This window comes from Rosa chinensis, chromosome 3, assembly GCF_002994745.2.
Source record: "Rosa chinensis cultivar Old Blush chromosome 3, RchiOBHm-V2, whole genome shotgun sequence".
NCBI lineage: Eukaryota > Viridiplantae > Streptophyta > Magnoliopsida > Rosales > Rosaceae > Rosa > Rosa chinensis.
The window spans coordinates 13,713,581-13,729,595 of record NC_037090.1 but is presented as its reverse complement, the minus strand read 5'-3'; the positions used below and the strand labels follow the sequence as shown (position 1 = coordinate 13,729,595).

The window sequence follows — 16,015 nt, the reverse complement described above, 5'->3', positions numbered from 1 at the left end:
TTTTTTAGTAATGAATTTTGATGCAAGGGAAAATTCCAAATTGGTCGTATTATTGGAGATTTTTCCATCCGATCTTTTGTAACATATCATTGTCACTAATTAAAATCATGTTCCAAAAAAATCTTGGTTGCTAGTGGATACGATTTTTGTAGATTTAGTGAAATAATAAAATAAAAGATATTCGAACTTTAATCTTGAACATAACACTTAACTTGTACATAAAATGAATATAAAAAATTATATTATAATGAAAAGCGGAGAATTTTAAATTCGGATCCGTGCAGTAAAATTCAATTTGGTTAGGCATTTTCTCCCCAGATTTTGTATTTGAAGCTTCCTCAAGTTGCTTGCACAGAAGCACTTTTAGCTTGAAGGTCAGCTCCAGCTAAGTGTTGGTGCAGTAGAGAATTAACTATCATCAAGGGAATTTTCTCCTCTCGATTTATTCTCCCTCAAATGCTCTATACAGAATTTCTAACACAGTATAAATTTCATTCATTTGGTCATGGTTCTTGTCGCCGGTGGTAAATACATGAACTTTGCTTCTGATTTCTATCCAACTGCAACCTGGAATCCTCTTCATCCCTTTGTCTTTCATTTCTCTCCTTACTGTTGACACACTCTGCCACCTTCCAGCTGCAGAATGTGCATTAGACACCATAACATAAGATGACACATCTCCAGGATCCAAAGCCAAGATTCTTCTTGCAGCAAACTCCCCCAATTCCATATTTGAGTGGATTTGGCAGCCACCAAGCAATGCCTTCCAAAACCCAATACCTGGTTCAAAAGGCAAATCACTAATAAACTCCTCAGCTTGTCTGAAACACCCTGAGCGCGAGAGCAAATCAACCATACAAGCATAATGCTCGGGCTTTAGAATGCCTGCGTCCTCCATTCTTGCCTGGTTAAAATAGGAGTAACCCTTGTCAACAAGACCAGCATGATTACAAGCCCACAATAACCCCAGAACTGTAACACTGTTGGGTTTACAATCTGAGACCCTCATCTTTTCGAAAAAACTTATCGCTTCCTCTCCTTTACCATTTTGAGCATACCCACAAATCAAAGCATTCCAAGAAACAATGTTTCTTCCCCTGAGCTTATCGAAAACCAAGAGACTATCTTCCATGCTCCCACATTTTGCATAAAAGCTTATTAGAGAATTGCTAATAAACACATCAAACTTACCCAAAGCCTTGACAGCACAGGCATGAAAGCTTCTCCCAATTCCTAGTGCTGCTATATTGGCAGCTGCAATTATAGCACAAGGAAAAGTAGACTGACTCGGCACCAACCCATTTCGAAGCATCTCAATGAAAAGATTCACAGCCTCTTCATTGTGGCCTGTTTGGCTATACCCTCCAATCATTGCATTCCATGAAACTACATTCCTCTCTGGCATCACTCGGAAAAGCTCGAGAGCATCTTCAAGCATCTCCTTTTTCAGGTAAGCACATATCAATGTAGTGTAGGAAACCACATTCGGCTTCTGGGTTTCTTCGAAAGCTCTTCGAGCATCCTGGATTATGCTCAACTTAGCATAAAGATCCAAAACTGCACTCCCCACAAAGACATTTGAATGCAGACCCATCTTTGTTGCACATGCATGAAGTTGCTTGCCTATATTCAAATCTCCAAGCGCGGTCGAGGAGTGAATGACAGTGCCAAATGTGTACTCATTGGGTCGAATATTCAAAACAAGCATTCTTGAAAAGAGATACACAGCTGTTTCATGATGGTGCTGCCGAGCAAAGCTGCCTATTATTGTAGTGGCCGAGACCACGTTTAAGTCAGGCGTTTCGTCGAACACTTGGTGGGCAGTCAAGAATGTCTCTGAGGTCTTTAAACGTCTAGGAAGATAGGCATTAGCTTTCTGGGTTTCAGTAAGAAGGGCACAAGCTGAAGTGTTAACTGTCCTTTGTATCTCTCTCAATCTGCACAATATGGGTTTCATGTGGGTTTTGTTAAGGGAAGTAGCTGTGCGTGATAAGCATATTGGGTAGCTTTTGATCCTTGGAACCAAAACTAAAACTACATAGTTTTGTGGACTGAGGAATGTAGCTTGGAATTGGAAGTGGTTGAGTAGAAAAGTGGTTTGAGACTTTGAGACTAGGGAACTTTAGTAGAAAAGTGGAGAAGAAACGATAGAAAATCTAAAGAAAAGGAGGGTCAAGCGAATAAAGTTGCAAGAATTAGCCATGAGCCCATGAGTCCATGACAACAGAACTAAAACTTCATAATTGATTTAGGCAAATTTTAAGACAAGAGGGTCAGTTGTTGACCCCTTTAGTTATTAGCTAGCTACGCCCTTTGCCGTCCAGGTAAGTATCACATTTACAAAGAGCAAAATAGTTGTTGATGGGTTTGTTGCATAAGGCCATGGAGTTGGGTTTGGTGCCCGTGTTTTGGATTTGCTCTCCTTCTATAATTTAGACTCTTCTTGATGATGACCTTGCTGGTGACGATCTTCCTATGATATCTTGTTATCTAAAGACTCAGTTTTGTTGCTGTTTTGGGCTTTTTGCCCTCTTTATACACCAAAAAAATATTAAACTAAGAAGGAAATAAATAAAGGTTTTGAAAGTTGAAACTCATTAAGTAGGTTAATAGTTTGAGCTATAGATTGTCACTTTTGACCATTAGAAAGGATAACATCAAAGATATGCAAAATCCAACATACCTATTTATTCAGATACCACGATTTCATGTACAACAGTAACCAAACCCAGAAAACTACAAAGTATGAAATAAGCCATGATTTCTTTTACTATAACTCACCAAACCCTATTTGTACTACTGTTTAGACACAAGTAAGAAGGATTTACTGCCCTCATCAGAACCTTCTTTTTCTTCTCTTACAAGTCCCAATCTGACTCTGCATGAGATCACTTGAACTGTTACCAACTCGAGTCTTCACACTAGCAGAACCATGTTCAAAGTCCAACACAGATGAAGATGGTATGTGAGAAAATCCGAGTGAGCTTGAACCTTGTACTGCACGAATTGGCTTGACTGCTTCAATCTGTTCTTGTGAGCCAAAGTCACATCCATAAATGAGATTGGATGAACTTTTTAAAGGAGGAAGAGGTGGAGGGTTTTTCCACTTGGGAAGAGGAGCAACGAGAAGTGTCTGAAGTAAAGGCTCATTTTCCATTACAGCCTGGAACAATCTTCCTTTCTTAGGCAGTGATCTGACCCTAACAATATTATCAATCAAAACATCAGCACGATCAATGATCTTTGAGTTTGATGAAGACATCGTAGCCACCTGAACGGACTCATCACACCCTTGAACAGCAGCATTGTTGGAAAATCCTAAGTTACTTGAATCAGCAGCAAAGTTGTATTTAGTGGGATATGAACTAGTTTTGGATATAACATCTGATTCTTTAACTGTTGAGAAATTTGAGGCTTTTTGCAGACTTGGATAATTTTCATTGTTGACCTCAGAGAACAAAGGGCTTGTTTCATTTTCAGCTGGTATGGGCAAGAACATTTTGAGTAGTTTTTGCAACTGGTCATTTGCTTCATCTCTTTCTCGACAAGCTACCTTCAAGAGATGAAACAACTGCTTTGTGATCTCCTCGTTTTTGCTTACCTCCTGCTTCGCCCTTATTTGCGCTGATTCTAGTTCATAGTTGATGCTGAGAAGCTTGTATTTCAGCTCATCAATGGTCTGTCAGTCAGCTAACAGATTAAATATAGAGACACATTACACAGACATGTGCAAAGCCTAAATAGGCCTAATTAAGCAGATGCCATGTATATACAAGTAGTTCAAACAAAGACAGCTCCTTTAGATCGAACAGAATGAACATCATAGTTCAATACTTCAATGGCTGAAATATATCATTCACTACAAATGTTTATACAAACCATTAATAGATAAAATTTAGTTCTGATCATTTCTTTTGTAATAGAGAAAAAAAGTATTTCAATTTTGGTATATATATATGTAATTAGAAGATGAGCAAGCAACAAAGGGTATATTTTGATTTTTACATTTGAAACCTACTTTTTCTCATCATCACCTTCATGGCATAAACAAGTACAGAAGAGTTTTAATAGCCATTTTCAGCATTGTCATATTTTTCTGTATGGTAAAATTAGTTTGCAAACACAAGAAAATGAAAACTTTCAGAACCAATCTTGAAATTAAGACTACGCAATCATATATAGGATATGGGGACTCCAATCATGCAAATTTAGATTATGAATCATATGAAAACTAAGAATTAAATGAAATCACTCCATCAACTAATATGCAAAGGACTCCCAAGATTTTGAATTGAAGAAATCACTAACCTCTTGATCACTCCAAATGTAAACCATTTTATCTCTATCACTCTCTCTGTGGTTACAAGACAGAAGCGATGTAGAACAACAAGGACTAGCCGACTTTTAAATTGAAGAGGAGGAGCCAGAAGTGCTACAGTTTAGCGAGCTTCCATTTCCAGAGGCGTAATCTTAAATGGTGGGAAGAGTATATATAAGGTATGATTGAAACCTTCTTGAAATTACTAGTAGCATTATTATACTCACGGCCCTAATCGTATGTCACTAATTAATTCGCCCATAATTAGTGGGATTTGGATCCTTTGTCTCTCAATGTCTCAATCCGGTGGTTGCTACAGGTATGATTAGTAATTACCTACGACAGAGACTCAGTTCTATAGGGTACATAGCTAATTAACCTTGATTTACTGTTGGATTTAAATACCATTGATCAAATGCATAGCTAGTGCCATTTTGAATTTTAGCCAATTTGGGTAGCTCTATCAAAGATGTCAAAAAAAAGATACATTGCTTTCACCTTACCATATTCCATAAGGAGCTTTTATTGCCTTATCGATGCTCGAAAAAAATCATAATGTACTTCAAAGTTAATATTGTATCATTTTCAAACACTCATAAAATAAGTGTGATGCTTGTATTGAGAAAGCCCTCCGTACATTAGTTGTACCACGTGTCTGATACGGCTGACCAATCAGTACGTGTTATGCAGAGAATGTGTTTTGGATATTTGACTTTGAAAAAGCAAAGGTAATTTAGAAATTAGCGTTCTTTTTTTTCTTCTGAATTTTGATTGAGTAGCCGCTCCACGTGGCTTATAATTTTTTTCGTGTGGCGGTGCAGCTGCTGTATGTAAGTAAGAATTTAACTAATTAACTCTTTAAAAATCTTATATTTAGACGCTTGGACTAGTTATCCATGAGAAAGTACTACTGCTGCACATTAGCTATACAACTTATTACGCCGTTGACAACCATACAAGTCCATCAAAGACAATAGCAACGTTATAGGAAGATAGAGATCAGGCACCTCCCTGAGCCAAAATCCTAAAAAAGAGAACCCTAGGAAAAAATATATAGGGAGAGAGAGGGGGAGAGGAAAACAACTTTGAAGGTGCCGCCGACTTTGAAGGCTTTGAAGGCTTTCTAAGGTTTTCTTATATTTATTTATTTCTAGTTTGCTTCTTTAGCCTATGAAAAATTTATAATGACAAAAACCTTAGTAATGTGATATTGATGAGCGATAACAGATTGTGAATTTTATATCCTGAATAATTTTACTCCAAATTCTTTAATGGTATCAATGTCATGCTATTCTTTTTTGAGTAAAATGAGGTCAGCCCTTTATTGAAAATGAAAGATTACAACGATACCATGCCAAAAGGCATAACAAAGAAATGAAAAGATACAAAAATTGCATCTGAAATACAAAGAATTAAAAATGCAAGAGCAACAACGTCGAAACGCAGCACTGATTTTACACTACGGATTACAGCCGTGTAGTGAATTGAGTAGTCGGTGGTTTGACTACCCATTGAACTCCAACACACAATTTGACAAAAATCAACTGGGCGCCGGAATGAAGGCGCTCTCCCACCTAAAGATCGAAGCCGGCCAAAGGTGTCAGAACATGGCTATGTTGGCAAACGATCTTTTACGAACAAATACCATAGAATTGGGACATGGATCCAATACCAGTAAAGCACAGGAGCCCCAATCCAATCTAGCGAATCATAAAAAGCCCACCAAAGATAGTGGGCCACAAACCAAACCCAACTTCCACCCGGATCCCAGATCCGGATCATGCTGCCTACGAACAGGGTACCAGCGCCGTCACACTCGGCCCCGGGACTTTCAGTAAAAGAAGCTGCCTTACTGCTACAGCCAGCGCCGACCGCCAAGTCGCCGCCATCGTAGCCCCAAAAAGCCGGGTCCCCAACCAAGATCCGTTTGCACAGTCGGCTCCGATCACTGAACCTCGACGCCCACGACTAGCCCCACCGCGAATCGCACCGCGTACATAATCCCTTACTGCCAGACAGCCTGCAAATACCTGCAGATTCATAACCAGAGGCAAGCAAACCAGCCAAGAGAGGATCAGTTGATGTCAAACCGCCGAAACCATTGTGGGAACAAGGAATCACATCCAATACACCTGGATCCCACAAGCCCCCAAACAGTTCTACCGCCCTCAACCACCGCCCAATCCCACCTAATCCCTGCTACACGACCCAAATCAGAAACGCCGTCACTGCAAATCGCACCACCACCACGATCATCCTCATATCGACGCCAGAAACCGACAGACACCATTCCGTCCACCATAGCAGAACCTCTATCAACACCATCAACACCCGTCCACCCCAACCACGGACATGATAAAGCACTAGCCCCGGTGAGAGGAAACAGAAAGAAGAAAAACAGGCCAAGACCTGTAGATTTATCCATGGAATGGAGAAGGTATAGAGCTACATCCGCTAGGGACGACGGCTCACAAACCCTAGCAAAGCTAGGTCAGTCTCATGCTATTCTTATGTGTCTTTATTATACGTGTTTCATGTCACTCAATATATGTTATCCACGTATTTAATTTAAAATGAGAACGGGGAGTATCAATAGTTTAACAAAGGAAACACTAACAAATCAAAAATCTAAATGTAAATTTCAATTAACACCTCCAGTTGAGACCCTCACCTCTAGTTGAGACCCTCGAATGGCTATCAAACCTTTAGTACATAGGCACGAAGCCAAGTGAAGGGCTAGTTGGGCAATAGCCCAACCCAAAATTCTTCCAATATTTTAACTGTGTTCTTTAACTCTGACAAGTGAAGGGTTAGTTGGGCTACATAATCAAGGTTCCGACAAGTTCTTTAACTCTTTCTAAAGTTCTGACCTGGGTTCGAGTCCCCTAAGCTGTTTTCTTTGTTATTAACCCATAACTTCTATCTTGCATCATTTTCTTTCTTTAGTTCCTGTTCTTCTTCTTTTTTGTCTCTTTCCCCATTTTCTCCTCCTTTTTTTTCTCTTTTTTCCCCTTCTTTTATCACAACTTTCCCTTTTTTCCCCTTCTTTTATCACAACATTTCTATTAGTTTTTCCTATTAGTATTTCTTAAAAATTTCTTCTTTTAAATGCAAATCTTGTCCGTTTTTCTTTACTCTTTCCACATTTTGTTCTCCCTTTTTTTCTCTAGTACAACATTCTCTATTAATCTTTCTTCTAAAATTTAGTCTCAATATCTATAGAATTATTATCGACAAAGAAAAAAAAATTGTAAGCAAGTCTTAAATTAGCTCACTCCAAACCTGCATTCTGGCTACGTCCCTGTTATTACACTAGAAGTTTGAAGACCAAAAGCTCATCTTTTGTCAGCAGATACGATATTGTCCCATGATCCTAATAAAGCTCATGAACACAGATTTGAGAAGCAATATATATATTTCTTCTTTTAGAAACAAAACAAATCTCTGTGATTTAACTAATCATATGGTTTACATGTAAAAGGAACATTCATTGCATGTTTATGCTACAGTTGCTAGCTTTTATATTCAAGAAGATAGACTTAATTGTCATCTCGTCTTAAAAAACCTGAAAGTCTACAAGGAATTGAAAAGAGTGAGAAAAATCCATCCATGAAAGGGCACGCGTCCACTAAATTAATACAAAGGTGATTCAACAAAAGAATCCATCCTCGTAGCCTAATCTCTATGTGCCATACGAGAGCCCGACAATTTTCTTCTCCATGTTTGCATTCTTCTTTATGGCCGAATTATACCCAAAAAAAAAAACGGAAGTAGCTCCTGTTGAAAGTGAACTTATCGCAGTCGCACCATTCAAATCTCATGTTTTCCGATCCATTTTTGCATTTCTTTTTGTTTGTGATCTTGGAGAGGGGATTTAAACTTAAAACCTTATATAAAGTATCGTATGTAAGAGATATACCGCTAGACTTTATAAGAATGGTAGTTGGAACTAAAACAATTACCAAAATCGCATCAGACTAAATTGACTAAAATTGTTGATTTTGGTACGGTTCATTTGGAATTTCACATGTCAAGACCATCAAAGGGGGAAGTGGGGAACTTGCCTCCTCTTCCTCGAGACTCGAGATCCCGAGTGTGCGAGGAAGAAAATAATCAACGCCTTCAATGATGATGATCTACAACGTAAATCTAGATCATGATTATGCTAAAAAGGGTTTGGTATTAGCTTCTTGTATTTCCTCCTTTTTATTATTATTTTTTTATCTCTACCCCTACTCACTTCGCATCATCTATTCCATGATGCCATTGAGATTTAAACTTATGACCTCCATAATATTAGGGGTGCGGCTATTGTCACCCTATCATTTTCTTTGTTCACCCTACTTGCTCATTACACCCTACATTTTAATTTCAATTATTAAATTTACTTATTTAACCCATTTTCCTTTCCAACAATATCCTTATATGACATATCTAATTAAAAATTTAATGTTTTCAACGAAAATACCTCAATTAATTTATACTCATAAAAAGATTAAAATTTCCTAATAAAATCATAATCTGATTTACTCTCATTTTTTTCATATTTACTTTCAATTTCAACGTTCTCTATTTCAATTCATGTAAAAAATTAGTAAATTTACAACTATGATCAATGAAGAAGAGATTGATTTTTTTTTCTTTGTGTTTTAAATTTTTAATTTTAGTGTTCACAAAAAATGTTAAAAAGATTTTGATGAAGTTAAAAATAAGGAGTTTTGACCCGTAGCCCAATTTTGACTTAAAACACTCCCACTCCCTCTACCAATAGATTAAAATTCCCACTCACCCAATTTAAATATAAAATATCACTTTTAGGCTCAGATAAATTATAAATTACACATTGCCACTCACACACTCTCTCTCGGCATTCACTCACAGATCTCTCTAAGCAATGACGAAGAGGTTCGAACTCTAACGTCGACGACCTTGACCTCTTCGTCCTCATTCTCCGATCTCCGTCCCGCATTCAACGTCTGCAACGCCGACCTCCACTCCTTCTACGTCGGACTCTCCAGCTCCGGCGCCGATCAGCCTCTGATTCCCTATTGGGATTCTCCGCGCGCCCACCACCACCTCAACCGGGTTCGGAGTCGGATCCTCCCCTATGGGGTTGTGATCTATCTTCATATTTAGAGGCTCTTGACAGTGAATTGAACAATGTCTTATATCACCGTGGTTCTCATTTTGATAATCTTCTGTTTTGAATTGTTTGATTTGTGAAAATTGGTTTGGTTGTTGCGGTTAGAGTGGATTTGGAGGATCTTAGCATAATGGGTTTTGTTCCAATTGATGATGATTCGTGATCTACTTAATTCCAATTTTTCATGCTTGGCCTGTGATTTTATAGCTGATATTTTGGTTTGTTGTTGTATGATTAGAAATCGGAGGTTAGCTTTTTTTGTTTTTTTTGGTCTGTGGAGGTTAGCTTGATATGTATAAAGCATGCCATTCTGTAAATTTCAAGGTCAATAATGATGAGATTGTTTAAGGATATCTTTATTTGTGTTTGACCCAAACTCTAGATTACTTGACCTAGTGGTAATAGGGTTTAATTAGAAGAATCTAGAGATTATATTTCCTTGTATGATTCTAACTCTATGCATTGTAATCCTCTATATAAAGAGGCCCCTATTATCAATGAGAATACACAGCGATTATCTCTCAATTTCGGATTCCCTAAAACACGTTATCAGCACGAAGCCCTAACCCTGAAATCATAATATCGTAGTCTTTAAACCCTAGCAACCTCCGCAGCACACCTTGAAGTCTTTGATCTCAAGAACCCAGTTATCGGTCTCGCTTGCGCTTCCTCCACACCATCGCAGCAGCACTACTGTCAAAAAAAAAAACTAGAAGAAGAAGACGCTCAAAGGAAGAAAGGAAGAAAAAAAGAAAGAAGAAGAGCCCACAATCCCCACATGCTGGGCATAAGAAGAAGACGAAGAAGAAAGAAAAAAAAAATGAAGAAGAAGAAAAAGAAGAGCTCACGTGATGGGCAGAAGAAGAAGAAGAAAAAAAAAAAAAAAAAAGGAGTGGGCCCAAAAGAAGAAAAGAAAGAGAAGAAAGAAGAAGAAAAGAAAATTATGGGCCCCGCGGCCCACTTGCCACTAAAACACCAGAAAGAAAAGGAAGAAAGAAATGAACAAGCCCAGAAGCTCAAAGTAGCTCAAAGAAGAAAGAAAAAAAATAAAGAAGAAGAAAAGAAGAGTCTACGTGATGGGCAGAAGAAGAAGAAAAAAAAAAAAAAAAGAGTGGGCCCAGAAGAAGAAAAGAAAGAGAAGAAAGAAGAAGAAAAGAAAATTATGGGCCCCGCGACCCACTTGCCATTAAAAGACCAGAAAGAAAAGGAAGAAAGAAATGAACAAGCCCAGAAGCTCAAAGTGGACCCGGCCCACTGACCAAAACTAGTGCCACATCAGTCTGTCACGTCAGCAGAAGGACCCACTGCCACATCAGCATCCGCGCCACTTCAACCTGCCGGTCAACATCGGTCAACCCCCGGTCAACTATTTTCCGGCGACTTTCAGGCACATTTCTGACAACTTTTTCCGACCACTTTTTCCTGTAAAATTTTCCAGCGACCTATTTCGAGGTATTTTTTACTAAACGTTCCCGTTTTTTTAGAGTTTTTAAATTCAATTTCTCTTCTTTTTCGGGGACTTGCAACCTCCCTTCTTCTACCCCCCTTTCTTCATTATAGGGGAGACCAAATTAAGCCGAACTGTGGGGGTTCGTGCTCACTCCAAGCTTAGAGCTTGTTAAGATCTCCAAACTTAGAGTTTGTAGAGAATTTATGATCGACCACTTACATCATTGTTTCAATCTAATCCAATATCTCTTGGAATCGAATTTCTTGGAAGAGACTACGCTCGGAAATTCCTAATTTCTTGAAAGCGATTACGCTTAGAAATTTCATATGTTTTCGTGGTAGCCTATTTCGCTCCGAAACTAACCCTAATTTCTTGTTCTCTTTTAGGATGAGTAACCTGAACAAATTGGACTTTGCTCCATTGGGAACAACTGGCTCTGGATATCACAGGTGGGTTCGTGATATCTGCAGCATCTCAAGGCTGTAGGAATCTTGGATATGATTCTCGAGCCTAGACAGGACGTGATAACTGCTGAGCAAGCTCAAGGTTTGGAAGCAAATAGAGCAGCCTTAGAGATAAGGCGAAAGCCATCATCCTAATGACTCGTCATATGGATGATTCGCTCCAGTACGAGTATATGAATGAAGAAGACCCCAGAAGGTTGTAGGTCTCACTCGAAGAAAGATTTGGCAACGTCAGTGACTCCTTGCTTCCTGACCTAGAAGTGAGATGGCATAGCCTCCGCTTCTGTGATTTCAAGTCAGTTCTTGACTATAACTCGGAAGCACTTCGCATTAAATCCTTAATGGAATTCTGTGGTAAAGAGATCACAGATGCGATGTTGATTGAGAAGACTCTCTCTATCTTCCCCGTCTCTGCATTGATGGTTGCTAAGAACTATCGAATCGATGTAAATGCAAGACGGATCACAAGGTTTCATGAGCTCATTGGAGCTATGAATGTCGCTGAAAAGCATGACAATATTCTTGTGAAGAATTATAATTCGAGATCCGTGGAAACAGAACATATTCCGGAATCCAATTATAGTCGCACCTCTAAGAGAGGGCGCTAAGAGCGAAACCCTAATCTTAGGTATACTTCTGGACATTCTGATCCATATAATTGCTCTACTTGGGAAGGTAACCGCCAAAATAGGCGAACACGGAACCGAAGAGGTAAGCGTGGAAAGAGAGAGGGAGGCAACGCCTCTGGCCATGTTGGTGGTGCCACCAACACTAAGAGCCATCTAAATGACGCTTTCAAAGCGCCTCAATCAATGGAGTTCGAGCAAAGAGATGTATGTTCTCGATGTGGAGTGTCTGAGCATTGGGCACACATTTGTAGAGCTCGTGAAGAACTTGTCACCGCCTACAAAGCATATTGTGAAGTAAGAGAAGCTCACTATGTGGAACAAGAAGATCAAGAAGATGATCTAGAGTGAAGGGTTGAAGACTACAAATATGGCTGGGATCAATAGATCGCCAATTCTGTTTAAGTCTTTATTTTTCAAGAGATGTAATAGGCAATTGCCATATACTTTGTAGTAAATGCCAATGGTTTAGTCTTTCTTCAAAGTAGGCTCACCAAAAGTAAGTGTGATGTCTAGGAAGGTTCTGAGATTAGTGGTACTTAAACGAGCCTTGCTCCACCGACATCTCTCTACTCACCTGGACACATTTATTTTGGAATTACCGAAAGAAGTTAGACGACTACCATTGTTTTGCATTAGCTAGCATTTGGATTAGATTCTCCTAATGGTTAAGAGACAATGATGTACTTTGTTGGCTTATGAATAAAATTTCGAGCTCTTTTCATTATGACTCAATTTTGATTATCAGCATATGACTTTGTGACTACGATGGCTGGGTCATCAGTATTAATTCAAGGACATGGAATAGCTCAAGTTCCACTTGCCAAATGGCACCTTGATTACAACTATCATAGAAACTCTCTACGCTCTTAGGGCAAATCGTATCTTATGAATAGCCAACAAATTCCATGCAAAAATGCATGTAGAGAACGGAAATGAGTTCCTTTGCAATACCTTTAATGATTGCGAACAAAGACGCATCTTAGAAAAGTTTATGTGTTTCTCTAGTGGACTCTATGTCACTATTCGAGCTATTAATCCAATAAAAGTTATGAGAGAATATCTCTTGGATTTAGACACATATTGGTTATGTCACGACAGGATATATCATCCTAGCCATGATATGATGATCCGTCTACAAAGACTTCACATGGACATCCTTTCTCTCGAGCGAAATGAAGCATGAATCAAAAGTTGATTCTTGGACTAAGTGTGACCAACGCTGCTGCCTAGGGCACTACCTCCGTCCACCACCAGCCTAGGGCTGGCGCAGTCCTTATCCATGACGCTATGGATGGCGTCTATCATTGTGATGGGGCCCTAGGTGATGCTGCAATCACCAACTTGCTTCGAATAGCGTTTAAGACGCTCAGGCCCAACTAAAATTCTCATTGGTTGCTTCTAAAGCCTCTCGCTCGTTTTACAAAGCCCTTTCCTTAGGGAAATTAGGACTGAGACCGTCCTATGCAAAGGATATGACAATACTCATTATGTTCTTACATAGAATCCATGGGGATTCTGTGGATTGATTCAACCAACTTGCGGACGCTTAAATATCTCCTGATGTTGGTTGACACGCAAACACGCTGGTCACGTGTTGTGTCATTGTCCACATGTAAATGCTGCTTATGCTACACTCCCAGCACATCTCATATGACAATGGGCTCACTCCCCAGATCATCCTATTCAGTCAATTGGATTTGACTATGCTATAAAGTTTACATCGAAAGACTTTAGATGGATATTGCAATGGACTTGATGTTGGACATCACATTCCCATGTACACACCTAAATGGTCTTGCGGAAACGACTACGTACGATGATAGTCTGAACATTGGTAATGCGCACCAATCTTCTTATATCCGCTTGGGGTGATGCAATATCGCATATAGCTATGTTAATTCGTCTACAACCCACCACCACTCCATGTACCTCTGTGTTACAACTAGTGACTGGGTATAAGTATCGTACTTACGCATATTTGAGTGAGCCATTTATGTGCCAAATGTGCCGCCATTGCGCTCTATAATGGGTCCTTACAAGACGAATGGGCAACTATGTTGGATTTGAGACTCCAACGATCTTCCACCACTTACTGCCCTTGCAAGGCGATCTCATTACAGCTAGATTTGCGGGTTGTCACTTTGATGAGACAGTCTTCCTGTCGTTCGGGGGAGATAAGAACACAGATGTTCAACAGGAACGACAAGAATTGTCATGGTCTGTCCCCACTATGTCTCATCTCGATCCCTATTACAGTGACGATATCACACAAATATGCTGCAAACATGCATGCAAGGAAGGACGTCCCTACGAGAGGACGTAGCGCCACCCTACACGGAGGTAGGCATGGCGCCAATGCCAAAGAGAGTGGCACACTGGCATTACAGGCCATGGCCCCAGCTAGGATGTGTGGGAGGCCCATGTATTCGAAAGATACATTGGCACAAACCAATCCTCGATCATCGACACTCAAAAATCCGTCTCATGAGTATCTTCCGGGTTATGGTTATCGTTGGGGGACCCCTTAACGTCAGAATCTATTCCTGAGAATATAGAGCTCTATGAAAATTACACTAGTGTACATGAGACGTGGGATAGAAACTCCATCATAATTGATGATGTAGCTGCGTATTTCATTGCGCATGAGTTTGTTGAGTCCGATGATATCGAACCACGCTCCGTTGATGAATGAATGCCAACGTAAAGAAATTTGGCCTAAATGGAAAGATGTGATCCAGGTTAAGATGGATTCTCTAACGAAGAGGAAGGTTTTCGAGCTAGTGATGCAAACACCTCCTAACATAAAACCTATTGAATAATGGGTCTTCGTTAGAAAGCGTGATGAGAAAAAGAGATGACAATCTCGCTTTATGGCGCAAGGCTTCTCACAAAACGCTCTGAAATCGACTACGATGAGACATATTCTCTTGTAATGGATGTCATTGCACTCCACTACCCTGTCAGTTTGGTAGTTTCCGAATAACTGAACATGCAGCTTACAAATGTGGTCACTACGTATCTCTATAGGGATCTAGATACGGAATATACATGAAGGTTCATGGCGAACTTCATTTACCCAAGTCAAGAGGTTTTAGACCACGGAGCGAGTTTACAATAAGGTTGAAACGCTCACTAAAGTGACTACTTGATTGAGAAGGGATATGCCCACGCGTTTCTATAACAAGTTTCAGATTCTATCGCGGTTCATGTTGGACATGATCTTCATTAGAAGCCCTTAAAGAGTTAAGGGAAATCGCTGAACACTTGAAATCCGAGTTTTAGATGAAGGATTTTGGGAGAACACGATTATGTCTCGATTTGGAACTTGAGCATCGTGTCGATAGATGCTTAGACATTTTGACAAGGTCAAGCCTTCAAGCACCCCCATGATCATCCGTAGTCGTGATCTTGAAAAGGATCCTATTCGTCGAAAGGATGATGACGAAGATGTGCTAGAGGCAGAAGTGTCTTACTTAGTACAATAGCCGCATTATTGTACTTATCCCAATGCACAAGACCGGACATCTCATATGTTGTGAACTTGTTAGCTAGATATAGCTCTGCGCCAACGCGACACCATTAGATTGGTGTAAAAGATATCTTTCGACATTTGGGCTTGTTATATCCCTACAAAGAGATGATGGATTCGTACCCATCACACACCAGGTACGCCGCCAACACTGGCTTGCGTCCACTATCCCCATCCCAAAACGACATGTGTTTTGGAAGGTTTTGCTGATGTTGGGTATCTCTCTGACCCATACAATGGTCATTCCCAATCTGGTCAAGTGTTCACCATGGGAAAAGACCGTGACTTCTTGGAGGTCTACAGAATAGACTCTAATCGCTATATCTTCGAACAATGTAGAGATCATTGCTCTTCATGAAGTGGTTTGTGAATGAATATGGATTGGATTCATAATTACGCATGTTTGAACAATTGTGATCTGAAGTCTACCACAGATGAACCTACGAGCATTTAGGATAATGCTGCTTGTTTTGAACAAATGA

The 16,015-nt window shown here is 39.7% G+C and overlaps 2 protein-coding genes across 2 annotated transcripts; both read right to left on the bottom strand.

Moving 5' to 3' along the window:
* Positions 1 to 215: 215 nt before the first annotated feature.
* Positions 216 to 2,513, bottom strand: LOC112193606 (pentatricopeptide repeat-containing protein At5g42450, mitochondrial). Its single transcript, XM_040515891.1, has one exon. It carries the CDS (start codon positions 1,955 to 1,957, stop codon positions 443 to 445), a length of 1,515 nt encoding a protein of 504 aa, XP_040371825.1. The 5' UTR covers positions 1,958 to 2,513; the 3' UTR covers positions 216 to 442.
* Positions 2,514 to 2,751: 238 nt separating this feature from the next.
* LOC121048808 lies at positions 2,752 to 4,446 on the bottom strand. Its single transcript, XM_024333809.2, has 2 exons — positions 4,309 to 4,446; positions 2,752 to 3,679 (listed from the first exon to the last, which is right to left on the bottom strand). Exons 1-2 carry the CDS (start codon positions 4,333 to 4,335, stop codon positions 2,837 to 2,839), a joined length of 870 nt encoding a protein of 289 aa, XP_024189577.2. The 5' UTR covers positions 4,336 to 4,446; the 3' UTR covers positions 2,752 to 2,836.
* Positions 4,447 to 16,015: the final 11,569 nt, after the last annotated feature.

Bases quoted from the DNA above. Each gene is read 5' to 3' on its own strand.
- LOC112193606 (XM_040515891.1), bottom strand. From the start codon at position 1,957: ATGAAACCCATATTGTGCAGATTGAGAGAGATACAAAGGACAGTTAAC.
- LOC121048808 (XM_024333809.2), bottom strand. From the start codon at position 4,335: ATGGTTTACATTTGGAGTGATCAAGAG. The intron at 3,680-4,308 runs GTTAGTGATTTC...GCTGACTGACAG, and splicing joins ACATTTGGAGTGATCAAGAG to ACCATTGATGAGCTGAAATA.